The 27,364-nt window shown below is 42.4% G+C and overlaps 1 protein-coding gene across 1 annotated transcript in view; it reads left to right on the top strand.

The window, feature by feature from the left end:
- LOC144783948 (uncharacterized) overlaps nt 1–27,364 on the top strand; it is a 376,042-nt gene that overhangs the window by 291,801 nt on the left and 56,877 nt on the right. The window contains exons 44-46 of the mRNA XM_078662677.1: nt 4,076–4,202; nt 19,404–19,597; nt 26,639–26,794. Of these exons, the coding sequence (XP_078518803.1) occupies nt 4,076–4,202; nt 19,404–19,597; nt 26,639–26,794 (477 nt within the window). The remainder of the gene's footprint in view (nt 1–4,075; nt 4,203–19,403; nt 19,598–26,638; nt 26,795–27,364) is intronic.

The following is a 27,364-nucleotide window of genomic DNA, read 5'->3' as shown; positions in this document are numbered from 1 at the left end:
TCTGGCTTCTCTGCAATACTCCACTCCTGAAATCTCTTCACTTCTTCAGCAGTTGCTGCCTGACAATTACAAAAGGAAAGACAAAGCCACTTCCAGAGAACACTGTCATCATTGCTAGAAGTTTCCATTTGTCTTCCACAGAAAATGGAATGTTCTTCACTGGCCCTCCTTCATAGTGGGACCTGCGGATGACGGAGGTGACAAACCTGCGGACTGTCTCAACATGATAGCACCTGGAACAAATAGAGATATTCTACCAACCATAGCTTCATTGCCCGACATAAAACTATCTTCCTCTAAAACAGTGACTTGACCTTCACAATGAGCTGGCAGAAGAATCAAGGGCAGCTTAAATTTATTATTGAAGCTGAGGCAACTAATGGTAATTCTGATGAGATGGTGGCACTTGGGTCAGAAAGGCTTCAAATTAGCATCTGTCCTTGTTGATTCTCAAAGTCTATTAAAACTTAGAAACTGACACCCCAAAACCTCCCAAGGGTTGCTGAAAGATTGAGAGAGAAGAGGCAACCAGGGAGCTTTGGGCTTTTGGCAAACATCCTTTTTTAAACACCTGATCCACTTAAGGTTAAAGGAAGGTTCTTTACTCTCAGTCTAACAGGAATGAGACTCATTTTCATTCTAGTCATCCCTTAGCTTTCGGTCCATAAATAGAGTTCTTTGGGATTGAAAGTCAAATCTGAAAAGATACAAAAGTATGACAATAGACTGCTATGTGAAGACTCACCAGAGATACTCATCCCAGATCAGTTGATTTACATATATATATAGTTATAATGGTGGGATGCGAGTAGGTTTGGAGTTGGCCAGTGTTTGTGTCTTTTAACAGTAGCGTGCAGATCATGACATTGTGTCTGTGCCTTGTCTGGTCATTAAGATGAAGAATATGTTTGTTAAGATCATATTGACTTCTTTCTTCAAGAAAGAAGGGTCAGCCTACATCGCAGGTGATAGAGAGTTCTAAATTCTTGGAGGTGCCGATGAGAATGTGCAGTAATAAGTCTTCTTTTTCCACACTTCTAGAAGCATAAAGCCTGCACTCCCTGGAGTACAACTGCCTCCAGTGAGCGAGAGCTTCTAAGCTAGGTATAAGGGAGAATTGTGGTGTAGGTCTTTGTGTGTTATATGAGCTATTTTCAGTTGAATCTTGGCCTCGAAAGGGAGCCCGTGTAGTGATGTGAGTGTAGGAGTGATGCAGTTAATGCTGTAATCAGCCAAGCCACAGCGTTAAGAGATGTCTTGAGTGTAGCAGATCTTGCTTTGGGTATTCTTGTTAATGTTGCACACCCGTATTCCAGCCTGGAGATGACTAAGAACTTCAATGCTATTTTGAAGTCTGGGAGCAGTAAGAAAAGTTCTATCTTCTTAAGGAATTTCATTTGGAAAAAGGCTCCTCTTGTGACGGCGCTCGTATGCTTGCATATCAATATTTCTGTGTAGTGTTATTTCAAGTGATTTAGTTGACTCTATGATGACTGGTTTGCAGTTGAGGGCAGTTAAGTTGCTGTTCCATACGTCAGCTAGTGGAGAGCTATGTAGAATGGAATCTAGTAAGATTTCAGTTTTTAGTGCATTTAATTTAAGGTGGTTTGTGCCAGCTATTGTTGTGTTTCTATGGTTGTGTCGTTGAGTCTGCTGATATCTTCCAGAGATGGTATGTCATGTACAGCTGCGTGTCATCAGCGTACGTGTGGTATGATATGTTTGCTTGTTTGAGGATTTTCATCAGTGGTCACATCTATAAGTTCAACAAAGTGGAGGATAAGGTGGATGCTTGAGTAACACCAACTGAGCCATGGGAGGGGTTGGATAGGGTGTGATTCAGCTTGATTCTATGCGATCGGTTTCAGAGAAAGGAGGAGACCTATTTCAGCACATTTACTGCCAGCCCCATTCTGTTTTCTAGTAGTTTTAGGGTATTCTTATGGTGACTCGATTGTTGCCTAATGATTTTAAACAATTTGTCTGCCTGCTTTTTTGTGTCATCTAGTTAGGATTTGAAGTATTCCGTTTTTGTATTCCATATACATTTTTTGCAAGAGTTTTTCAAAGTTCTGAGCTGTTTTAGGTGTGGAGAGGATGCTGCTTGCCTCCATCGTTTCTCTGCAAGTCTGCATCTCTTTCTTTCTTGACTTAGATGACCGTTGTACCAAGGTTGTGTTAATCTGTTTGTGATCCTTTTTTATTATTAGGTGGGCTACAGTCTCCATTATGTCATTCATCATTCTATTGTAGTGTCCTGTTAGTTTGTGAACATCAGAAATGTATCCTGGGGATCAAGGTTTCTTTAGATGCGAGCTATACGATCTATGTCAAAGAAACCTTCAAACCCAGAATACATTTCTGATTCTAGAAATATGAATAGATACGAGCTATATGATCTATGCCATTTATATTTCCAGAGTCCCTGATCCACCATCTGGATTTAACCGCCTGTCTCTTTGCCTCTGCTTTGTGGCCTGTGTTGTTGAATGAGATGCAATTGTGATCTGACCAATCACATGTGACTATCAAGTCTATGCATGGCACATATTCCTTGGAGACATGAGGTCTAGTGTTGCTCCTTTGTTATGTGTTGGTCCTGTGAATGATTGCACCAGATTATGGAAATTATGGGAATTTTTTTTAACACATTCATGTGAGGATCCTTGATTTCATTCCATCGTAGGTTGAAGTTACCTAGAAAGATTGCGTTCAGGTGTTGGAAGTTTTGTACTGGTTTTGTTTCCATTAGTTACTCAGTGAGCGTCTGGTTTTTTTCAGGAGGGTGGTAAATAATGTGTAGTTTGAGGACTTCAAGTATTCTATATCCACAGGAGATAAGTTCTCAGTTTGGAAAGTATGATTTGTAAGGTTGTTTTGGAGAATGCACATTCTCTCCACCTGGTCTTAGTGCGTGGTCTTATGGTGTTGCAGTTCATTTCTGATAGCTTTGATTACTATACCCTACTCGTAACATTAGCAATTGCCCTACTGTTTGTGGGATGAACAAAGGTCCTATACACTAGTGTCATCCTTTTTAAATCAATTTTCTTGTTCCTAGGAGAAAGTTCATAATAATAATAATAATAATAATAATATTATTATTATTAATAATAATAATAATAATAATAATAATAATAATATTAATAATAATAATAATAATAATAATAATAATAATAATAATACCCTAGTGTCATCCTTTTTAAATCCATGTTCTTGTTCCTAGGAGAAAGCTCATACCTCCACTCCAAATAAAATTAAAAAATATGCATTTTCTGATCGAGTTTCCTGAACTTTCTTAAAATCATTCCTCAGCACTACTTAGCCTACTGTAACACCACAACATGTTCCTAGACGTGTTGCCATCTCCTCCATTTGACAATCGAAGTGACAAATAGTTCTCTTGTTTGTGATCAGAGTTTTGTCCCCCATTCCCACAGCTGTCTCACTGATTTGAATCATACATCCCCATTGCCAGCAGCACATGCTGGACAGTATTTTTCATGATCTTATGATGTCTGGTAAAGTCTCCCTTGTGTATAATTGTGAAAGATTCCTTGCTGTCCTCTATGGCCCTCATTATGAGTTGCTTGCAGCCTCCCGCTGAGCCCATAATGTTACCTGGGCAGACTGAGATTGCGAGCAATGCAGAAAGACGGCCACAGCTTTTCCCAGGGACGCAGGCTGCTCAACGCAGCCGAAATGCCTGGGTGAAAATCCAGGCAGAAATAATCTAAGGAATATACATTCAGACTTCCTGGCTATTCCCCATTTCTAAGTGGACTCTCAGAGTCGACCTTCTAATGGACCTGTGTTTCCGACAGCTGAAGACACCGTTTCAGTCAATACCAGTTTTTCCTGAGGCCATAACACTGGAGCTATTAACGGGTTACGAGAGGCTGTGTGCGCTGAGCTCCACTTTATATGTATCATAATCATTCTGTATGTTTGTTTGTATAAAATCTCTCAATAAAATCTATCAGAAATAAAAATAAAAATAAATGACACAATGTTAAATAAGGATGCATGCTGCGTCTGCCTGACCCTTTGTTTTCTTTTCATTGATATTCTGTAGCAAGTGAAGACTACGTTTTTTCCTGGCTTCTTGGGTCAACTGAAGAAACAAAATATGCAGTTGTTCATATCTTGTTTAAAACAACTTCAACTGTCAGTCCTAAACTCAAGAGCGAAGAAGGACACAGGTATTTATTTATCTTTTGTGTATTATTTAATTTTACATAAATTCAATTTAAAGCTGTATTTAGTATTAAATAATATTAAAACGTATAGACCTCAATCCTACGTGAGTGTTTGGGAAGCCAAGACAAAGTCACGGAAATATCGAACTGGTAACCTTTAAGACAAGGGGAAGCCACTGTGCCATTTGTATTACACTACATACCTTCGACCAGGAACCCAATGCTAGTCTGGTTACTCCCTGATGGAGTGCTTCGTTGTAAGTGTGTTGAAAAGACAGTGGGTCCTATATTGGAAGCGTTTTGGTGTTGTGCATAGGTGACCAGAGTGGAGTCTGATATTGTGATAGGGTGATGGTTGGAAAAAGATTGAAAGATCGAGTGCATGAATTTTGCATACATTTATTTGTATTCTGCCTCAGAATGTTGTCTCTATAGATTCCACTTATGAGTGAAGGAGGGGCAATACACTGTAGGTACAGTCATGAGAGCGGCTCTATTTAAACACATGGAATGGCGGGAGAACCAATCGTCGGGCATCAGTTAGTCTAAGCCGTGCCCTGTATACTGCCAGTCCTGGTATAGGGTGTTTGTAACCCCCTGAAACAAGAGGTTAGCGACCCAAAGGCATGGGCTGCATGCCCATCCATTTACCACTAATGATAATCTCCGAGTCAGGCAGAGGACAAGCATTGCCAAAGTAAGTGCTCTTTAGGAACTACTCATGAGCAGTTGAAGAGTGTTGCACAGGACCGTACGTAGATACAGTAATGCTGATCACATTTAACTTCTTAAATTGTGTTGATCATCTTTCTTCGTTTGATAGTGAGGAGTGCTGAGGAGCATAAATTATTTTACTCTGGGCAGAGTGATCTGACTGTCCAGGCAGGAGTGCTTCATAAGCATGTGCAAGGAAATCCATTTTTCTCTCTGACAGATATCCAGGACAGTAACTCTGCGAGCTGACACAGTGGTGGCAGCCTTGGCTCTGGGTGAATGAGCTTGCAAGCCCTCAGGAAGTTGTTTTTGGCAAATGAATAGCAGGTTTTGATGCAGCTCGTTATTCATCAAGAGATGGTCCATTTCTGCACCGCCTTTCTTTTCTTGGCCCGCAAAGAATTTACTCATCCACCCGGAACTCTTTTGTGAGGTAAAGGTAGAACGAAATAAGTTACTTACCTGTAACTGTAGTTCTCCAGTATTGGGAGCTTTCATAAATTCACATGCTTGACTCAATCCCCATTCTCATGATGGGAGTCCCCGGTACTTAAAATAGTAGTAGTATTAGTAGTAGTAGACTTAATTAGTCATAATACACTAATAGGTATAGTCTAAAGAAGGACTAGGCCTCTTAGTTTAATAACCTATCATAGTCCTTATAAAGAAAAGGACTACAATTTTGCCCCAACCAATCAGTATCAATCACCCTTTAGAACACTCCTGAGGGAAGCTCAGAGCCTCAGAGTTTCGAGCACAAGTGCTTTATACAATCTGTTGAGACATATAAGGTGAGCTTCCCCCTGGGGGAGGAGGGTGGGTCGCATGTGAATCTATGATAGCTTCCAATACTGGAGAACTACAGTTACAGGTAAGTAACGTATTTCTTACTCCAGTATTAGAACTTTCATTCATTAACATGCTTGAATCAGATTAGCAAACAGTTTGGTAGCACATTTACGATAGGTTTGAAGCTTAACAGGAATCTGAACAGTGTAACCTGCAAGCAACCATCAAACAGTATAATTTATTTTATTTATGAGTTTTGTGTAGTGCCTGAATCACCCACAAAGGGGTATCTCTGTGCTGCGGAAATGTGGGAGTAAGCTGTCACGGAACCGTCTAAAACAAAACAGTTTTAAGAAGTCTTCTGAAATGGAGATGATCCGGACATTGCCTCAGCGGAGTGGGAAGCTGATTCCAATACAGAGGAGCGAGGTGTGAAAAAGGTTTCCCACCCATCCTTAACTTCTTTACTCGGGGAACCACAAGGAGGGATTTTGTTCCCAAGCGTAGATCCCTAGTTGGGGTGTAATGATTACATTTTTCGTCGAGGTAGGCAGGGCCCATGCCATACACCGCCTTATGGACGGTGCAGCAGATTTTAAACTTTTTTTGTTTGTGTTGTTTTTATTTATAAGTTTTCCATTAAATGAAACAGATCATATTCATAAATATGCATATTCATAAATACGCACCGAGAGCCAGTGAAGCTGTTGGAGAAAAGGAAGAGAGGCTGTTCTTGAGAGGACATTTAGGACCAGACGTGCCGCGGTATTCTGGACTACCGGCAGACGGCCCAACGAAGACTCATTAGCTGATACCAGCAGAGCATTGCAGTAATCCAGCCTGCTTAGTATCAAAGTCTGGATAAGGGTTTTCCGTGTAGAGTCTGGGATAAAAGGGAAGACTCGCCTCAACAAACTGAGCACGTGGAAACAGGTATCAACAGTGTGGGTCACCTGTTCCTTCATAGTCAGTGCCTGATCTAGGCGTACGCCTAGATTTTTTACAACAGTCTTAGGAGCAAGGGGGCACCAAGATCTACTGGCAACCAGTCCGGTGACCACATCAGCGGAGCCTCTCCAAAGAGCATGATCTTGGTCTTCCCTACGTTGAGTTGGAGGAAGTTACTCCTCATCCAATTGGATATTGCTATCATGCCTGAGGAAAATGTGGACTGGACAGAGAGAGTGGATTTATTGAGTGAGAAGATAAGTTGGCTTTCGTCAGCATACAAGATTGGAGTAAACCCATAAGACCTCAAGAGGTTGGCCAAGGGAGCGACATAGATATTAAACAACGTAGGGCTTAAACATGAGCCCCGAGGCACTCCCTTGGTCAATTTAATAGTTTTGGACCAATAAGGTCCAAGGTTAACTGTCTGCGAGCGGTTGGAGAGAAAGCTTGTCATCCACCGCAGGGCTAAACCTCCTATTCCGATTTCCTCCAGTCTCCTGAGCAAAATCTGGTGGTTGACCATTTTGAATGCGGCAGAGAGATCTAACAGCACAAGAAATGTGGGTTGGGCACTATCTAAGGCCAACCTGATGTTATCTGTGACAGCCAGCAAGGCTGTCTCCGTGCTATATTTAGGCCTAAAGTCTGATTGCGAAGAATCGAGGCTCCCGAAGAATTCGACAGTCTGACAGATGTTTATTGATGTACTTTTCCAGAAGTTTGCTCAGGAGAGGCAGTAAGGAAATAGGCCGTAGGTTAGAGAGAACTTCCATTGTAACTTTAGTGTTTTTACGAATAGGGATGCCTTGTGCCGGCTTCCATTCCAAAGGGAGATGTTCCCACCTCAAGGAGAGATTGAGAAGAGAACAGATGGGTGCAGAGAGTTGTTTAGAAAGTGAGGAGGAGATTTTGGCTGGGATGATGTCAAGAGGGGAGCCTGACTTCACAGTGCATAGTAGAGCTTCCACATCCTCACAGGTCAAAAAGGGAAAGCTCACCAACGACTGCCTTTTTGTACAAATAAGAGGGTTGAAGGTCCAAGCGGCCTGCTGCAGGCTTCCCGCTGAAATGATCTTGCCATAGATAAGTTCAATTTTCTGTGTGAAGTGCTGTGCTATTGCATCACAAAGGGCTTGAGATGGAGCCTCCCCCAGATCACAAGCTTTAGGGTTTTTAAAGGATTTTAAAATCTGAAATAAAGCTTTGGGAGTATTCCCAGCCTGATTTCACTGTTGGGCAATAAAGGCTTTCCGTGCCGTTTTTATATTTTTATGGTAATGGGCGAGAGAGATCTTATAAGAAATAACCATACCAGTAATAGTAAAGTGTTAAAGACAATAACCAACTTACTATATGGAAATGTGATACAGTTGAAAATAAGTAGGAGGGTAGACAGGGTTGGCTCACCTTAATGGAACAGATGCCGAAGTATATTGCCTGACCCACTGCTGTGTCATTGAGAACTAATGAATCCAAACAGTAGTGTCGGGTGAAAACGTGTCTATTCTTCCACGTTGATGCCTAGAACATTTTCGGGAGTGACACTCCCTCAAATAATGCTGTAGATGTTGCCACCGACCTTGTGGAATGGGCTCAGACTCTTGCAGACAGGATCTGCCTGCCTTTTAATGACAAAATTGTATTGCACTTGCAATCCACCTGGAAATACTTTGTTTGGAGAGCGGAAAACCTTTTCTTGGTGCCCTGTATGCCACAAACAGTTGAGAGGTCTAACAAAAAGATCTTTTCCTATCTAAATAAAACTTTAGGCAACGTTTTACGTCCAATGAATGTAAAGTTCTCTCCGCCGATGTCGTAGGATTCAGGAAGAAAGTTTTAAGTACCAATGGATCGTTCAGGTGGAAATCAGATGGCACCTTGGGGATGAACTTCTGATTTGTTCAGAGTAGAACTCCATCTGACCTAAACTGCAAGAAAGGTTCCTTTATTACAAAAGCCTGTATTTCACTGGCCCGTCTGGCTGAGGTCAAAGCAAGTCGTAAAGCCAACTTCGATGATAGGAATTTGATTTCTGCAGTGTGAATCGACTCAAAAGGAGCTTTCATTAATTTGAGAGAACTGTGTTCTAGTTGCCAGGCTGGTGGTGGAGGTTTTACAGGTGGGAACACTCGAAAGAGTCCTTTGAGAAATTCTTTAATTACTCTAGAAGTGCATAGAGGTGACGATGATCTTCTGTAACGAGAAATGGCCGCTAAGTGAACTTTTATTGAACTGTGTGCCAAACCTGAGTTTGCGAGAGGCAGAAGGTAAGGTAGGATTTGTTGTGGAGAGGAAGACAATGGATGTAAACTCTCCTGATGGCACCAGATGCAGAAACGCTTCCACTTGAGGTGGTACGTCTTGTTGGTACTGTTCGCCCTCGCTTCAGCTAGGATATTACGGCATTCACTAGAAATGTTTAAGTATCTGAGCTCATTGTACTCAGGAGCCAAGCTGACAAATGCAGGCTCATGAGGTCTGGATGTAGTATCTGCCCCTGGTTCATAGTCAGGAGACCAGGAAGGACTGGAAGTCTGAAATGAGGGACCTGCAATAGGAGAAGCAGTTCCGTGTACCAGTGTTTGCATGGTTCAATCTGCATCTTTCTCAGAACTCTTGGAAGAAGAGGAATGGGAGGGATAGCGTATGCAAAGATGCCGGACCATGCAATTGAAAAGGTATTCCCCCATGACCCCTGTTAGGGATGCCAACTTGCATAGTACCGGCATTTGCGGTTCTGGGGAGTTGTCAGCCTGCTTAGCGTGTCTGCGATCGCGTTCTGCCGTCCTGGAACATGCTCTGCTCAGAGGCAGATTCTGTAATCTATAGCCCATTACCACAACTTTTGGCCTTCCTTGGAGAGATGGCGAGAATTCGTGCCACCGTGCTAGTTTATATAGTGCATCGTAGTGGTATTGTCCGTTTGGACTAGCACTGCTGAATTTGGTCTACTGGGAAGAAAAGTCTGGAGGGCTAGATGCACAGCCTTTAGCTCCAGCAAATTTATGTGAGATTGAGTATGAGCTTGATGCCACTTTCCGCTTACTTGGAGCTCTTGAAGGTAAGCTCCCCATCCCTCTAAGGACGCATCTGTTGTGATCACCAATGGTGCGACTTCTTGATGCAAGGACATTCCTACCAATAAATGGTCTGTGTGTAACCACCACTCTAGGGCCTTCACCATATGTGGAATTACTCTGATGATGTTGTCGAAGGAGTCTACTGACTGTACCCACTATTTATCGAGCTCCTCCTGAAATGGGCGCATCCTGAGACGACAAAACTGGATCAAGGGTATGCATGACGACATCATCCCTAAAAGGGATTTGAAAAGTCAGACCGAAAGAGATTTTCTTGTTTTGATGGAATTTGCCAGAACAAGAAAGCGTCGCTGATGTTCCTCTGCATAGTATGCTTTTAAGCAGACTGTGTCCAGTTACGCTCATAGGAAGACAATCTTTTGTGTCGGATTCTGATTGGATTTTTTCTGATTTATAGTCAGACCCAACCTTTTGAAGAGAGTTGTGCAGGCCTTTGTGGCCGGTCCTGCTTCTCGCTCGGACGGAGCCTTGATGAGCCAGTTGTCAAGATACGGGAAGACTTGATGCTTCCGCTGTTTGAGAAATGCTGCAATCGGAGCAAGACACTTCGTAAAAATTCTGGGTGAAGACTTGAGGCAAAATGGGAGCACTCTGAAATGGTAGTGGCATTTGGTTACCACAAATCTCAGGTATTTTCTGTGTTTTGGGTGAATAGGTATATGGGAATAAGTGTCTTGGAGGTCTAATGTTGTCATGTAATTGTTTTGGTTCAGGAGCTTCAGTTTTTTCAGATAAAGATTGAGATTTCAAAGGTCCAAAATCGGTCTCCACTGCCTTAACTTCTTTTTAATTAAGAAGAAACTAGAGTAAAAACCTGTGCCCCTGCTTGTGAAGGGTACTTTATCTATTGCCCCTTTGTTTTTGTTCAGCATGTTTTTTTACCATCTTTTATTTAAGAGCCCTGAGATGTTTGTGGTGGGAGGCTTGGGGGGGGGGGGGGTTGTAGGTTTTTTTTGGGTGAATTCTAGAGTGTGTCCGAATTGAACTAGGCGCAGAATCCACTGGTCCGTAGTAATGGTTTGCTACTGGTAGAGGAAGAGTGAAATGTTGCCTCCCAGGCAGGTAGGAAGATTAGATTGAAAAGATTGGCTTGGTGAACTGAGAGTTGGAGCCGGAGCCAGAGGTATATCATTGGCGATGGTTAGTATCCTTGCCGGCTCATGATGTCTTTCCTCTATTTGCTCTGACATAGGATGTCTGAGGCAGTTGTCGTTGTTGGTACTGAGGCCTGTATGACTGTGACGTAGAAGTTAGAATATACCAGATAATGGTACTGCTGGTATTCTCCTCTATAGTAAGGTTAACCTCTACCCTTTGACCCCTGAAAGGGAGCTTTTCTGAACTGCAGCGTCCCTAACGACTTGGTAGTGTCTGTGTCTGCCTTGATGGTTTTAAGGGCTTCCTCTACATGGCTGCCAAAAAGATCCTCTCCATCATATGGAAGGTCCAATATTTTGTTTTGAACCTCAGGATGAAAAGAGGTGGCTTTAAGCCAGCCCTGTCTTCGTAGAACTGCTGCTCCAGCTAGTTGTCTCAAACCTGTTACAGCAACATCCATTGCTGAATCTATTATTTCGTTTGATGTTCTCTCTCCTTCATGCAATATCTTTTTTGCCTCCTCTTTAACATCCTACAGCAGTTAATCAATATAATAAGCAATGTCAGACTACATTTGGCGATCATAGGCCCCTAAGATCGCCAAGGAGCTTGCTGCCTTTACTGTTAGAGCTGACATAGATGAGAATCCTTTTCCAATAGAATCTAGACGTCTTCCCTCTCTGTCCAGAGGTGCAAAAAGAGGTACCGTAGCATTTTTGGAGAGGCGTTGAGCGGCCTGCATCACTACTGAGTCCAGTTTTGGATGCCCTGTGAGGCATGCTGGGGCATCATCAGTGGTCTTATATTTCTTATTCAGACATGGAAGCACCTCTGGCACAGAGGCTGTTTTCTTCATTATTCTAACACCTTCCTCTCAGATATAATCAATTATGGGAATAGCTCTAACTGACTTATGAAATGGTTCTTTAAAGTCATAGAAGAAGCAGTCCGGTTTCTTGGAAGGCATTGGCATGGCAAACCTTTTACCTGCACGCTCCAACAAATTGTATAATCCCCCAATATCTTCAGGTGTGGAATCTACTAGAGGAGTTACTGGTGAGGCTGGTGAAAACCTCCTATAGTCATCCCATTCAGACGCTGTATCATGGCGTTCCCCTTCCTCATCCGAAGTGGCTGGTTCCTGGAGGGGAACAGATTGTGGAGTAGTCTGCACTGAGAGCACCATAGGAACATTAACTCTTGCTGGCGATGTCACCTGAGGAGGAGGAGGGGGTTTGTTAGATGGGTCTGAAGATGGGAACCACTATATATAATCCTGCAGCATAAACTGCAAATCTACTAGTAATGCAGGTGGCATTGTGACCATTTCTTCATGGTACTGTTGATGTTGTTCAGGCTGGGTAAAATGTACTTGCCCTAGTATTGCTGGTCATCCTCATCATCGTCATCTGGCTGGCACTTGACGTGCAATTCTGACGGGCTATATGCATCCTCCCCAGAGGCCTTCTTCTTCTTCTTCAGAAACTCTCTCCTCTAAAACATGAGTGGGTAAAAGAGGAGTAATTTTACTGGGTGAGGTGTGCTCAGGCGTGATTTCCAATGCCAGAATCTTTTGGTGTATTCAGCTTTACAGAAATAGCTTTCGTCGACGGATGTGTCGACAACGGTGTCTTTCCTTCCACAGCTTTTAATGTACTTGTTGTAGGTCATGTCGTCAACGATGATTTCGTCTACGGAGGGGACTTCGACATCTTAGGAGTCATCGACGGTAGAGATTTTGTCGACGCCGGTGACTTTGTCTTCATCGACGGCAACTTGTCCATCGATGGGGGTGCACTCGACGACGGTGATGACCTCGCCGACTGCTGCTGCACCATCAACCTTTTTTCCGTCAGTGGTGGTGATGTCCATGATGACCTCGTTGATGGTATTTTCTTCAACGACGTAGTTGGCTGCTTCGTCGACGATGTGTCAACCTCCTTGTGAGATACTAAGGAAATGGTCGATAAAACTGGACCTCATATCGACGATGTCACGGTCATCGTTGACGATAAGAGAGCCATAGAACATGTCCCCGATGTTGATGTGCCAGAAATGCATCCTCTTGTCGTCGACAGAGCTAGAATACTTTTCTTCACTGACTGATAACTCCCTGACGGAATGTCAGAAGTAGGTTTTTTAAAAGTCAGTTTAAGTTCCGCAGGAGGTGTTTTTGGTTCAGAAACAGTCTTTGTTGGTTGTTCTTTTTGATAAGAGCTTTTGCGCTCAGAGGAAGATTCATAAGAGGATTTATTGGCGCATTTCTTAGCAGGCTCCTTATCAGACTGTGATGAATCTCTTGCCCTTTTTACAGAGGTTTTTGTAGAGGTAGACTGGTCACACTCAGAGTCTGACACAGGGTCTGGAATAATTTTTCATTTTCTGAAGCCAGATGAGAAGACGTCATTCCCTGTCTCTAAGGGTCTTATTTGAAAAAGTACGACAAATTTTGCATTCTGAAGCCTTATGTGATGGATATAGCCAGCAAATGCAATTTTTGTGAGGAACCTTGATATAACGTCTTTTATTGAGGCAAGTGATACATTCTCTGAAGAGAGCCATCTTAGCCCTGTCAGTAGGGTGACCAGAATTATAAAGCAAAAAACCGGGATATTCCAAAGAAATAGAAGAAGGACTATAATTGTACGTCAAATGAGTTCACAGAATGACAGCGCCCCTCAGCAGCGAATTACAAAACAGGCAGTAAGAACATACACAGGGGTGGTATTGCTGTGATCTATAGTAATAACTTTGAATCTAGCCTGGCCCATTGCCCTATCCCAGATTGTGAAAGTGCTGTTTTTAAAATTTCTTTGGATAGCAACTTCACCTTTTCAGGTGTTCTCATTCTTGGACTTTGCTGGACTTCACCTAGAACCGACACTGCACCAAGGAAGACTCCTGCTGCTCCTGGTCTTGCTGTTCTGCAAATATTCTTCATCGTCTGTGTCTGTCCTTCTTTCAGGATATTCAACTGACTTGTGGACATCAAACACACCCAAAGTAATCTCCCTTGGAGTGAAGGAGTCACTCCCCTGCATCTGCAGGCACAGCAACAAAGCTGGCAGGTCTGCTGCTCCTGATATCCCACAGACTTCAGATACCGACCCAATGGTTCTCGACTTCTGACGTGGGACAGCTCATGCATAGCTCCTGGTCTTCCTCAGCGTCGCCTGGTCCTCACAGCTGCAGCGACAACGTCACCGTCATCACTCCTGCATCTTCCGACATTGGAGGTCATCGCTCCTTCGTGTCTCCTAGTCACCTCTGAGTGGCATAGACTCTGTCCTATCTGCTTGCAGGTTCTTCACTTCAAGGATCCACCCGTGGATTGCACCGGACTCTTGCACCTTCTTCACCTGTGACATCTTTACTGAATCCTCCATCGTGGTCTACAGCGATTTCCAATGTCACTTCGTACCTATGCACCCGGCTTCCCTGGTGTAGGTATCCTGGTTCCTGGACTATCTATGGATGAAGTGACTCCTCAACCTCTGTCTTCCACTGAGTGTTTTCAGGGTCCACTGGGAAAGGTCCTTCTTCTTCAATACTGCGACCATGACTTTCCCGTTGACTTCTATTGAGTATGCGGCTGGGTTTCCCATCTACACACAGCCTCCGTGGGGTTCCTGGGTACTTACCTTGGGTGGTTCCTTGTGTCCCCAGTCTTCTGAGTCTACTGGTCCAAGTCCCTACTTCTGTTGCACTTCACCTTCCACTTTTTTTAGTATATAGTTTGGTTTCCCCCTGGAGACCACTGTGTATTGTACCTACTTACCTCTTGCAGTTGAAGTATTGTTGTGTGTTTGTGTTGATATCTCTGGGTAAGAGATATACCAATGTGTTAGTGAATGTTGTGTAATAAATGGACATATTTTATATATACACTGTGTTAACTTAAACTACATGGTTAGATCGGGTAAAACAAGTTGCTTAACACTCCTCCTGGATAAGCCTGAAGACTGCTTTCCACACCTACCACTGAGAGAGTTTTCTAAGGTTGTCTAAGACCACTAAATCACCATAAGGGTTGTCTGGATTAGTGCAAGGTGCTTCACTTAAATAAGTGTGCACCATATACTAAGCCAACCTCCTACAGATATCACTAACTTTAAAGAAGATCTTGCTGCTCTTCAATTACCTTAACTGGTGTGTGGTGCCCTGCACTCAGCTGGTCATCTTGGACTGATCACTTCTTGATTTCCCTGGCCATTCGTCTGCCTTGTCCAACACAGACGTCCATCTCTGATCGAGTTGTGAAACGTCCCTGGCAAAAATTTTAATGTTATGTTAAATTACTTTTGTAAGGCGCACAGCTACCCAAAAAGCGTTTGCAGGCGCCAGCCAGATTGGGAGTAAGTATGGAATTTATTGATTAAAAAGCCATGTTTTTAAATTCTTACGAAAACTTGTGAAATTTGTTTCAAGCAGAAGGGGTGCTGGCAAGGTGTTCCACAAAGTAGGACCAAGAAAGGCAAAAGATCGGCCTCCCATCCGAGAGAGTCTAATCCTGGGCACCTCAAATTTTCCCTGGGGAGTAGATCGCAGTTGCCGAGAAGGATAGTAAGGTTGAGCCAAGGCCTGCAGATACTGCGGAGCCGTGCCTGACTTGATCTTAAATAAAAAGCTCAGTGCTTTAAACTTAATCCGACTTTCCACCTTTAGCCAGAGGAGATCGCGTAGGTATCTGATCATGAATTTGGGAATACAGCATAATAATCTCGCTGCCGTGTTTTGCACTACCTGTAGCTTCCGCACTATGTCTTTGTTGGCCCCAAGATAGAGAACATTGCCATTGTCCATTCTTGAGGTCACAAGTACCTGGACCACTGTTTTCTGAGTGGAACAAGGAAGCATCCAAACCACTTTTCTCAACCACTTCAATACAGTGAAGCAGGTGGCTGCCACTTTTACAGCTTGCTGTCTCCTGGACAGTTGATCGTCCACAATAAAACCCAAGTTGCAGGCTTGTTGAGTGGGCTGGGGGGCAGTACCCAGTTCAGAAGGCCAGTGACAGGGACCCCAAAGTTCTTTGTTATTTCCAAAGACAAGAACTTCGGTCTTGTCACCATTGAGTTTATGCATGTTTGTTTGCATCCATGCAGCAACTTTCCTTAAGCCATCTTGTAAAGCTGACGGGCCAGATTGCTTCTCAGAGGAGAGGGAGAAGATGATATGGGTATCATCTGCGTAAGAGAATAGAGATAGCCCAGCTTCTTCTGCGATGGTTGCCAATTGTTTGACATAAACATTAAAAAAGAATAGGCTGAGAATGGAGCCCTGAGGGACTCCACTCTCAGATGAATAGACTTTAGATGTGGCCGCATCAGAAAATATTTGAAAAGTGTGGTTGGTCAAGAAAGATACCAGCCATTTCAGGGCTGCTCCTGAGATGCCTAGGGCTTGAAGGGATCGTATTAGCACGGTGTGAGACATAGATAAAGTAATATAAGGGCTGCTGTGTCCCCCATATCCAGTCGGTGTCTCAGCATCTCCATCACGCCTAGCAGAGTCGTTTCTGTTGAAAAACCGGCTCTGAAACCGGACTGAAAGTCATGCAAAAAATTAGAGGATTCAATAAACGGTGACAATTGGTCATTTATATGCTTTTCCAAAACTTTAGAAAAAAATGGGAGAAGAGAAATAGGTCTAAAGTTGGAATGCTGGGCCGGATCAGCGTTAGCTTTCTCCGAAAGTGGGAGATTCATAGAATGCTTCCAAGCAGAAGGGACACTTGCCTCCTGAATAGAGGCATTAAGCAGATTAATAATTAATTCAAGGACGGGTGTATCCAGTTGTTGCAGCACCCTGGAGGGTAGAATGTCCCGGGGTGAACCTGATTTTATACTGCCTATCCATTTAGTAAAAGAACTCATATCTAGTAGTGACCAAGATTCTAATTTATTAATGGATTCGGCTCTGTTGACAGCCTCCAATTCAGGGCTGGGGATTTTATTAAGGCTAGCTGTCCTCAGCTTGCTCCCAAAGCAAAGGCAGCTAACAATACTCTGCAATCTTGGTTCACCTCAGCCTAAATTGTCTTTATTCCTGCGAGGCAGGTCTCCAGTAGGAAAGCGCATGCTGCGCCCTGGTTCAATGAGTCCCTCATTGCAGCCAAAAATAAACTGCAAATCTCTAAAATGCTCCTGGAGGAAAGCTTACAATCCTCTACAAAAATACAATATAGAGCAGCCATCAAATCCTACCATAAACTGATTGTGAAATTGAAGGCTGTATATTTGGCTAACAAAATTAAGAATAGTAATAATCCAACCAAATACATACTTAGAATAGCCTCATCAAACCAGTGCTCTTAGCTGATCCCATTGACTCTTTTAGCACACACTGTGAGAAGTTAGCAGAATATTTAATCGGCATAATAGAGGATATCTACGCGCACTTTTCATTGGAAGCTCCTGCCACGAGGCTAAATTATACTGCACTGCCTGCTGCTAGCACTTCCACGCTGGCACTAAATTAGTTTCCGCTGCTGTGTCTGCCTGAGTTGATTACCCTTTATAATCAAGTCAAATTTGGTTCATCTGCAGATCCACTCAAACCAGATGTTTCTTAAGCTTTGTGATGCCTTCCTCCCATCTTGCTTAGAAGTGATCAATCTTTCCTTGTCTTCAGCCCATGTACCCAGCCCTTGGAAACACACCTAGGTTATCCCTGTATTTGGATGCCTCCAAACCTGAACATTTTCACCCTTTCTCCCTTTTGGCTTTCCTTGCAAAGGTAACAGAGATACATGTTAATGGTATTCTGACCAAGTACCTGCATGACAACCATATCTTGGATATCTCTCAAAACGGCTTCAGACCAAGGTACAACTTGGAATAAGCACTTCTTGCAGTCACCGAGTAACTTCATAGTGCCCTGGACGAAGGTAATCTTCTGCACTGATACTGCTCAATCTGAGTACGGCATTCTTACTGCAGAGCTTACAAGTCATTGGCATAGGTGAGGTGGCACTGTCCTGGTTCACATCTTTTCTGTCTGATCGCTCCTTCCAGGTCATTTCTCCCCACTACAGTTTCCAACCCCACACTTTACATCACAGCGTTTACCAGGGCTCTTTACTGAGCCCAACTGTGTTCAACATTTATATTCAACCGCTGGTTCAGGTTATTAAATATACCAGGAATGTGCTTATATCCTATGCCGATGACACTCAGCTGGTGCTCTCCTTCACAGATAATCCCACGCTTGACCAGGCCAATTTCCAAAGAGGACTGTTAGCTGTTGTGGAGGGCATGAACGCCAATTGTCTTTCCTTTAACGCAATGCTCATAAAATTTTGTATGCCCAGAGGGCCCATCCTGTCCGCCCTTAAATTTGCTTACCGTTCCTCCTGCTCCTTACGTCCGCGGCTCTCAATTTGGCCATTGTGCCTTGAATCAGGAGAGCAAGAGTGTGAGGATGCTCTTTTCGCACCAAGGCTCATATTCCCTGGAATTCACTACCCTTTCCATCAAGAACACTGTGAACAACCTGCATTTCAGGAAAACCATGAAGACTTGCCTTTTTTCTATTTAGTATCTCGTCACTCCTTGTCCCTCTGTAAGCCGGCAGATGCAACCCAACTATCCTCTAGTTCCAGCACTGGTAAGCTCCGTTGATTGGAGCAGCCAAGCTCTTTATAAATACTATAACATAGCATAGGATAACATCTGTAGGTGGTCCCCTTTTTTGTCTTGAAATTGGATCAGATTATGAAGATGTGTTACACCTTTTCGATGTTGGCAGAGTGGTGTGCATCCTACCTGTGCACAACTATATTATTTCCAGTTTGATCCTTTGGTATGGGATACAAAGAGGAGAAGCCATCCGCGGTACCATTAGATAGATGGGCACAGCACACTATTGTGTTTGCTTAAGAGCAGAAGAACATGCCCTTGTCTACGGTGATCCTGAGTCAGTTCAGATGAATGGCAACTTTCTAGATAGAGGGCATGCTAGTTTCTGTCCGGCAGATTTACTGAGCAGTAGCATCTGTGGTTCTGCACACCCTTCTTTTTCGCCACAAACAGCAGGCAATATGAAGTGTGTTGTTTTGGCTCAGATACACTAATCCTGCAGGGAGTTACTGTTGGAGATCGTTGGATTACACAATAAACACAGGTTTCCAGGAGTATGCTGGTTAAGGGAATAATTTGTAATTGTACTCTGTACTTCTCGATTTACCGGAGAGAAAAGACAGATTAAGTGGTATATACCCAGCTACTGAAATAGAAGTTTCATTGCCCCTTCCCCTACCAGGACATACATCAGCCTCTGTCCCTTTGTTTTATTTGGGTAGACATTCAAAACAACCATGGTTGAAAATAAGATACTATATATCGTTTTCCCAAAAGGTGAAGAGTCATATCGGTTTGTATGGTGAAATATAATCAATAGAAGATTGTTTCTCAGGTTGATCCGTCATCCTGATGTAAGAAATGCTACTGGTGAGAAGGAAAACACTAATTTGTCAGTATCTGCTCAAATGCCCTGGTATCCTTGATTTATGTACTAATGTTTGGCTATGTATGATTTTCCATCACTAAAGGAACTTGCCCCAGCGCAATTCTGACTACAGATCTCGTGGTGACACAACAAGACATGTTACCTGGCAACTACCCCACTGCTAGCGCCCTGGACGCCTGTCTGCCTCAAGATGTACTGAAAACGAATCTGGAGCTATTCGGGAAGATGGAATTTAGTGACGCTCAACTACAAACGCTGAAAACAAAACTGGATGCGGTATGTCTGGGATTCAAACACGTCAAAGCTGTGAGGGAGCGGGGAGGGGGGGGGGGTAGACAATGTATGACTCCTAGAGATCTCTGTGTATTTCATGCATGTCTATTGAACACAGACGAACATTGGAGCTGACGTAGTAAGTCACGCTTCTATAGGATAAGAAGCACTGCTTTTGTTGTGAAGCAATATTAAAATGAATTTCTGTTACCTAAAAAAAAAACTAAAACTCGTCTTCAGTGAAGCAAACGTTGATGCGAGGTTCCGGTAATTGCACTTAAGTTGGATATGTAAGGGTTTTGTGCTGGTAAAAGGCCAGATTGAGGGAGCTGCTGCCTTTCTACTCCAAGGGAGTAACCTGAAAATTAAAATACCGTCCACTTTGAACCATATGTAATACCCAAACAGCAATGAGTGACCCTTTGTGGGGAGCGAGTCTGCCACTCATTCTGGGTATTGCTATTCCTAGGGCAATTCTAGAAACGTCCTTCCTTTCCTCCAACCTTTTTTCATTCCTTCCTTCTCTTAATCATTTCTGTATTTTTTCGTCTTTCATTTCTTGCTTTTTCGGTTCTTCCTCTTGTCTTTTTACCCACTCATCCTTCACTCCTTTTGCTTTTTTATTTATTCATCCATCTGTCCATAAATCGAACCTTCATTCCTCCCTTCTTTCCATCCAGCTGTATGTCTTTTTCATGCATTCTGATATTCCGCCATCCATCCATATTTCTCTCCATCTCTACATGCTTCTGTCCTTCCTGCCTTTCCCATGCCCACCCATATGTCCATCCATCATCCATCCTTCAATCCATCCATTCTTCTTTCCATCCATACATTCAATTGTTCCATTTGTTCCCTCACCCCACAGCGCTATCATCTTGGAGTAGTATTCATACTCATCTGATTGGAGACCAGACAGCAGCCTCCAATCAAAGAGGAAGGTGCTAAAAACAAAAATGTAATTGTATGTCAAGCGGAACTGCCAGGTGATACCCAGCCCTGCTCACACTGCTATGGTGTTCATTTTGTTTTACGTGCATATGCATATTCCAATAACATTGAAAACTCCGAATCGAATTCAATGCATTGGTTTGGGATGCCTCTCTTTATTCACCCATTATTAAAACTGTTCTCATGGGGTTTCAAAACAAAGAACAACAATAAAAAATAAAACTCAAATGGACGGGGGACAAGTTAAAGAATGAACAATAATTTGGAGCATTTGTTTCAGTTCCTAGTCATTTAATAAGGAAGAGGCAACATTTTTCTTTAAATTCGGATACTTCCTCAGGCAGTTTTGACGATCTTTTAAATACAGCTTGAAAACTTAGAGAATAGTTGCGTGTATCACGTGCAAATGGCTTTTTTAAATCCTGTTCAGAGTTTCATGTGTATATCTGTACAATAAACAACGCTGTTTGTAATATAACGATTGAACATATTCAATTCAAGGTTAAATTTTGATATACCTTAAGATAAGTGATAGATATTCCTTCAGTATTGTTTTTTTTCCTTTTTCTTTTAAAAAAATGCTTTACAAAGAAGCATTGGAAACCCCTGTAGCTTAGCACTTTCTCATCATAAAGGTAAGAAGTATTGACTTTTTCCACTGATTGTGTCAGATGTATTGAATGTATTCGCAGTGTGAACAATTGAGGATAATCCACAGTTAGTTCTCTCAAGAGGATGCTTGGAAATAAACCAATGTATTTATTTATTTATAAAGTTTTATATAGCGCAAACAAGATCCCATAGGATATTAGAGCGCTTTTCATTAGGAAGGAAAGGAAGGACAATAATGCAAACACATCAACAGGTAGGGATAAAAACAAGCATGATCTCAGATTACACGACAAATGCCACATGGAGGTTATATTGAACAATTGTACAAGGGTAGCGAAGGAGGGGCATATATGTCATAAGGATGCGTAGTAGTAAATGATGGTACCATGGAAGTATGAACAAAGTCCTCGGGCAGATAAGCCTAGACAACTTACAGAAAATGAGTGGAGAAATGCCTACCAACTAATTAGACTCAGAAGATAGAATAATGTGAATCATGTGACCACAGTCGCTCTCAACGAGCAGGGACACAGGTACAGGTCCATTGTCTAAGTGTAGTAGTTAAACTCACAGATAACCACAATTGATGCATAGAATGCAACCATCACAAGTTGTAAACAGTGACCAGGAATTTGCATCCTTCTGTTTCCAACTTGTGCTGTCTGAAGTTCACACATCAACTCGGAGAATTTCCGAATTATATGTGTGACTTTAGACACCACAAACACACAAAAAAGGCGAGCTGCTCTGCACTGAGCTAACACAGCTTTTGATGATATGGCTCACAGGTTATTCATCCTATGTATCTTCATTGAAGTCATAAATGTTAGAATAATTCCCCGGAGGGGTACCCAGCTCCCTGATAGAGGTGGGGACCCTGGAACACTAGTATCCAAGATATGAAATTGTGTGAGGCTAAAGTGTTCAGCATGATGAAATGCAGCAAATCTCCTAAAAAAACAAATCCACGTGAAGTTTGCTGATTATGTAGGCTATATGTTATAGAATAAGTTAAAAAAAAAGTATTTCTCAACATTACATTGCAACTCCTACAAAAAGAGCTTGCTGCATAATTTCTAAATTGAGAGGAAAATAGTAATATTATAGGTTTGCATTAAAATCTGGACCTTTATGTTCCATTATGCCTTGTACTGGCAGTTGCCTAGCAGAGTCAGTTATTTTTTTAGCAAGTACATGAAGGTGAAACTAGTATATACTTCCAAACCTTTATGCTGTATGACAAAGATGAAAGCCGGGGAGGAGGGCGGATCTTTTATTTCTTGAAACAAGAGGCCTACGATGTACAACCAGGACTACAAGTAAGTACACATTTCCTCTGCACTGTAGGATCTTTATTTATATTTATCTATAGTAATAAACGTTAGAATAGAGTAGCAAGCTTAAAGAATCTGCTCCTTAGAGGCTCTTGGCCGTAAAACATAAAAAAGAGTCTTCAGTAGTCTTCATAAATGGAGGGTATTCTAAATGGAGCATTGTGGGATCTTCCTGATACTATATGCAGCTCATGTATCAGATTAAATAAAGGAGTGTCTTGCAAAAGTCTGGACCACCATCGAAGTGGTTCCTTTGCACGTGTTCGAAACATGGATCTTTGTCAGCCACACAATTGAAGCCACTTTACCATAAGTAACAAGAGCACTGGGTCTTCCTGGTATCTGTTAATTAGCTAACTTACAAGAGGAAACACAAGAGACAATCGAATTGTTTAGAAAATGCTAGTCTTATGCTTATGGACCATAGCTGACAGATTCCAAAACATCTTTGGATTTGTTCGAGTAAAAGTGTAACTCTCCTGGCATGAAGTGATTGTGAAGAACTTCAAGTGTGGCATTTTGATTTGTTAAGAAAGCGGATAAAGTTGTGGTCTGGTTAATATGGAAAAAAACGATACTACTTTTCGAAGGAATAGTAAATAAGTCCTGATGACTACCCTGTAAAATGGTGTAGAGCTCTACAGCTGAAATGGCTCAAATCTCACTAACTGTAGGAGCTGAAGCGATAGTCACTAGTTACATGACAGATTAAGCCTTGTGAATAGGTTTGAAAGGAGGAGCCCATAAGTAACTTGTGATAGCACCAAACTGAGTTCCCAAATATGAGAAGTAATGTTTGTAAGAAGAAGGACTTTCTTTAGGCCTTCCAGAAAGTCTTTAATCACTCGAACCATCAGAAGAAATGCATGACTGACAAGGACATTTTCTGGGGGATGTGATAGCTGCAAGATGGACTTTGATAAAGAAAAATTGTAACTTGGCTTGAGACAAATGTAACAAATTGGGTAAAACGGATTCCTCTCGGCAAATGAGGAGATCATAATCTACATGTTGACCCATCAAACTAAAATCCTTCCTATCCGAAGGATTAAAAGGCTAATGTGTAAAGTATTTTTTCCGTTCTTAAAATGCCTTTTTCACGATTGAGGTAAATTCAAGTGACCATATTGTCTGGTCCATGCTGCCAAGTTCAAGGATCTTAAGTTAGGGTAGAACAACTGACCCTGCAATCTGGTCAGGAGTTTGGTATTCATGACAATGTCCAGTAGGCCCTTACTGACATCTCAAGGAGATCTGGGAACCGCCGCTGCATGGGCCACTCAGGCAAACTACTTCTTAGGAGTTCAAGAACTTCAAAATTATCGCAGGAATCAATTAAATCAATGTTAAGTTAAGGTGGTAAATTGTTGAACTAAGCAGGGAAGTCCATCAACGTATTGTTTCGTCTTTCCTGGATTTAGGCTCGGGGGGTGGTGTTAGGGTTGGTCCTCTCTGCAGGACCACCCCAAACCTTTTGATTTTACCCTCCAATTTTTGCTTAGTTACTTTCTGCTGGCTTTAGGGTTCTGCACATTTCCACTACTAGCCAGTGCTAAAGTGCTTGTCCACTCTCCTTTAGACATAGTAGAATTAGCTTCTATTCAACTGACATATTTAATTTACTTGTAAGTCCCTATTAAAATGGCACTACCTGTGCCCAGGGCCTGTAATTAAATGCTGCTAGTGGGCTGCAGCACTATTTGTGCCACCTGCTTAAGTAGCACGTTAAAAATCTCAGGCCTGCCATTGCATCCTGTGTGTGTGCAGTTTTTTAACTGCAATGTTGATCTGGCAAAGTAAACACTTTGCCACTCCTAAACCTTCCTTTTGAATACATATGTCACCCCTAGGGAAGGCCCTAGACAGTCCAGAGGGCAGGGTGCAATGTATTTAAAAAGTGGGACATGTACTTCTAAGTTTTCCTTTTCCTGTTAGTAAAAACCCAAACTCAGTTTTTCACTATTGCAAGACTTAACTCTTGTACAGGGTAACATTGGGGGTAATTTATTACGTTTAATAATCTGTAATTCCCAAATGGGAACAAGTAATCCCTGCATGTGTGGTATGTTTTGAATTGTAATGAGAAATCCTAATTTAGGATGAAGTTGGATTTTAAGTTTCCTGCCTTAGCCATTTAGTGCCTGTAGCATGTCTCTCGTCACATGACTGAGTGTAGCTAATAGATGGGCTTTGTGTATTCCTCCTAGATAGCCAAACACAATAGGGAGCTTAGGTGTGCCTGGATGGGCCATCACTGGAAGGATGGTAGGGAGGACCTGGGCACATCCAAACTTACACTTGAATAGACTGTATCCTGCCTCCATACAACAGGCTGCATACCCACTTTAGTTAATCTGCAGCCAGGACAGGGAAGGCAGGATGCCTGAGGACTTCAATAGGAAACATTTAGATACGTCTCCCCTACTTCAAAGCCACAACTTGGTATAAATACTGGAACTCAGACACCAACTCTTGAGTACACTTCTGGATCTGTGGATACTCTGCCAGGAATAAGGACTGCTGAGCTGCTGAAGGACTACCACTCTGCCAGACTGCAATCCTGCTGGACTACTGCCTTGCTGGCCTCCTGCTTTGCTGTGCTGACCTACTGTCTGCTGTTACTGCCTGCTGTCTTTTTGCCTTGGTGAGAAGAACTGGGCCTGCAACTTCACCCTTAAACCCAGGAAACCAGGGTGGCTCAGAGGACTAGTTTGCTGGCCTAATGAGCTGAGCTTCAGGGACATAAAAAGTTCCCAAACATCTTACACCAGCCCCTGGACATAGATGCAGAGAGTTCCTGATCCCCAAGTGGTGCCCCTCAGGACCTGGACCCTTTGTGTGGCTCAAGGGAGCAGAATTAAAGATTTGGGATTCTTCTTGACTGTGAGTGGGCCCATTCGCTCCAAGACCTCGCTGCTTGCAACGCAAAGTGCTGTTAGCCCAACCCTTTGCACAACAGCATCAATCCCTTGCCAACGTCCATAATGCCTGGCCTGCTCCTTGCCATGCCAGCAGCCTCCAGGAATGCTCTCCTTGTTCCTCCTAGCCTTCTTCAATGTGAACAAGACTTTTGGCATGAAGTTGAGAAGGTACAGTTCAGTGCGCTTTACCTGGTGACTATAGGCGACCTCCGCTCTATCGCGGTCAACATGAGAGTGTGACTTTCACTCTGACCTGGTCCAGTGAGACCAGATATCCTGAGTTGGCGCTCTGTGCCTTTTGGCGCTATTTTCACAAAAATATTTAGAAATTCATAAATTCGATTCTACTGATTGGGTTTTTGTCATTTTGGTCTAGGTTTATTTATTAGAGTTTGCTCTATTTATCTAAACTGGTGTGGGGTTCTTTTGTCATGTGTATTCACTATACTGTTTATAGTGCTGCACAAATGCTTTACATAATGCCTTTAAGTTAACACTGACTGCTTTGTGCCAAGCTACTCAGGGGTTGAGCACAGGTTAATTAAGGGTTACTTGTGACTTCACCCTGAGAAGATATGTAGTTGTTGTTTGAGACATGCTTTCAGCCCCACCAACCAGTAACCCAACTTCTCACAATGTGTGCAACATAAAATCTTTTAAGTGTTGTTAATAGCTCACTGACGTTGATGGGAGACTCTGATCTCCACATACACTCATAAATACCACTGAAAGAGTAGCATAACGGAGATGTGGGGAGGGCGAACAAATGCAACAAGGAGCACAAAAAGTAAGCAGGGAGGGAAAGAGAAAGGGAGGAAGAGAAGGATAGAATCAAGAAAAAATTATATAGAGATAGATGGCGGTAGAGAGCAGATGGAAGGATTGAGAGAATAACAGAATGATGGGCGGATGGAGAGTAGGAAGGATGGGGCAAGGTGAGTGGATGGATGACCAAATAATTTAGAATAGATGTGTAAAAATACCATTTCGAAAATTAATTTCAGAATTCCCTCGATAGAGCCAGTCTTCGTGGGCCAGGATGCTTACCTCGCAAGCTCCCTCACTACAATTTGGAATATGCTTGAAAATTGGGGACGTAGTTTATGTTTCTGCCTACTCCCTTGGACAACGCCACCATGTTGACAAATGTAAAGGCAAACTAAATTATCCTGTTTGGAAACACTTATAATCCCACAAAAACATCCATATTATTATGTTTCTAACAGATATTTGGAAATACTTCGTTAGATGACTACCTTAATCAGTTGGGCAACATCGCCAGAATGTACAGTCCATACGAAATTGGAAGATGGAATATCAGAAATGTTGATACGCTAGCTTCGTTGCTTGAAAAAACATCATGGAAAAATGACCCAACAAAGGTAAGACAAGTGTGAGCAATGACATTTAATTTAAATATTATATAATGAAGCTGGCACTGGGTGCTCTGAACGTCTCTGTGGCAGGCTGAAAATGGAAGCAGCATGGGAGCAGGCTTAATTCAGACACATAGCGCCTTATTTACAATGTTTTTTTGACAGTAAGTGCATATTGAATTGAGAGTTACTTACAAACCAGCCGACATCCAATTTCCCAAGGTGTATCTCAGAGAATGGCAATTAGGCAAAATCTTTAACACATGTGACATCACTGAAAATGACAACACCAAAAGGCACATCTTGTATTCAGAAATGTATATTTTGAGACCACTAATTATTTATATGAAGACCCTGAAATATACCACTATCCAAACTATAATTTTTTCAAAACCTATTTCCTTACTTCCGCATTGTCTTTAGCCAGTAAAATTGTTGTATTTTATTTTCAAAGTTTAACAGAGCTATACATTGAAACGTCTTAATTCATTAACTTGCATCAAAAAGATTCTTACACTTAATTCACTATTCCACTAACAGGATTATAGTAATTGTGCAGTGCGTACAGCTACTTCC

Source organism: Lissotriton helveticus, chromosome 10, assembly GCF_964261635.1.
Source record: "Lissotriton helveticus chromosome 10, aLisHel1.1, whole genome shotgun sequence".
Lineage (NCBI taxonomy): Eukaryota > Metazoa > Chordata > Amphibia > Caudata > Salamandridae > Lissotriton > Lissotriton helveticus.
Note: the sequence above shows the minus strand (reverse complement) of the source record. Positions and strands in the feature narration are given on the sequence as shown.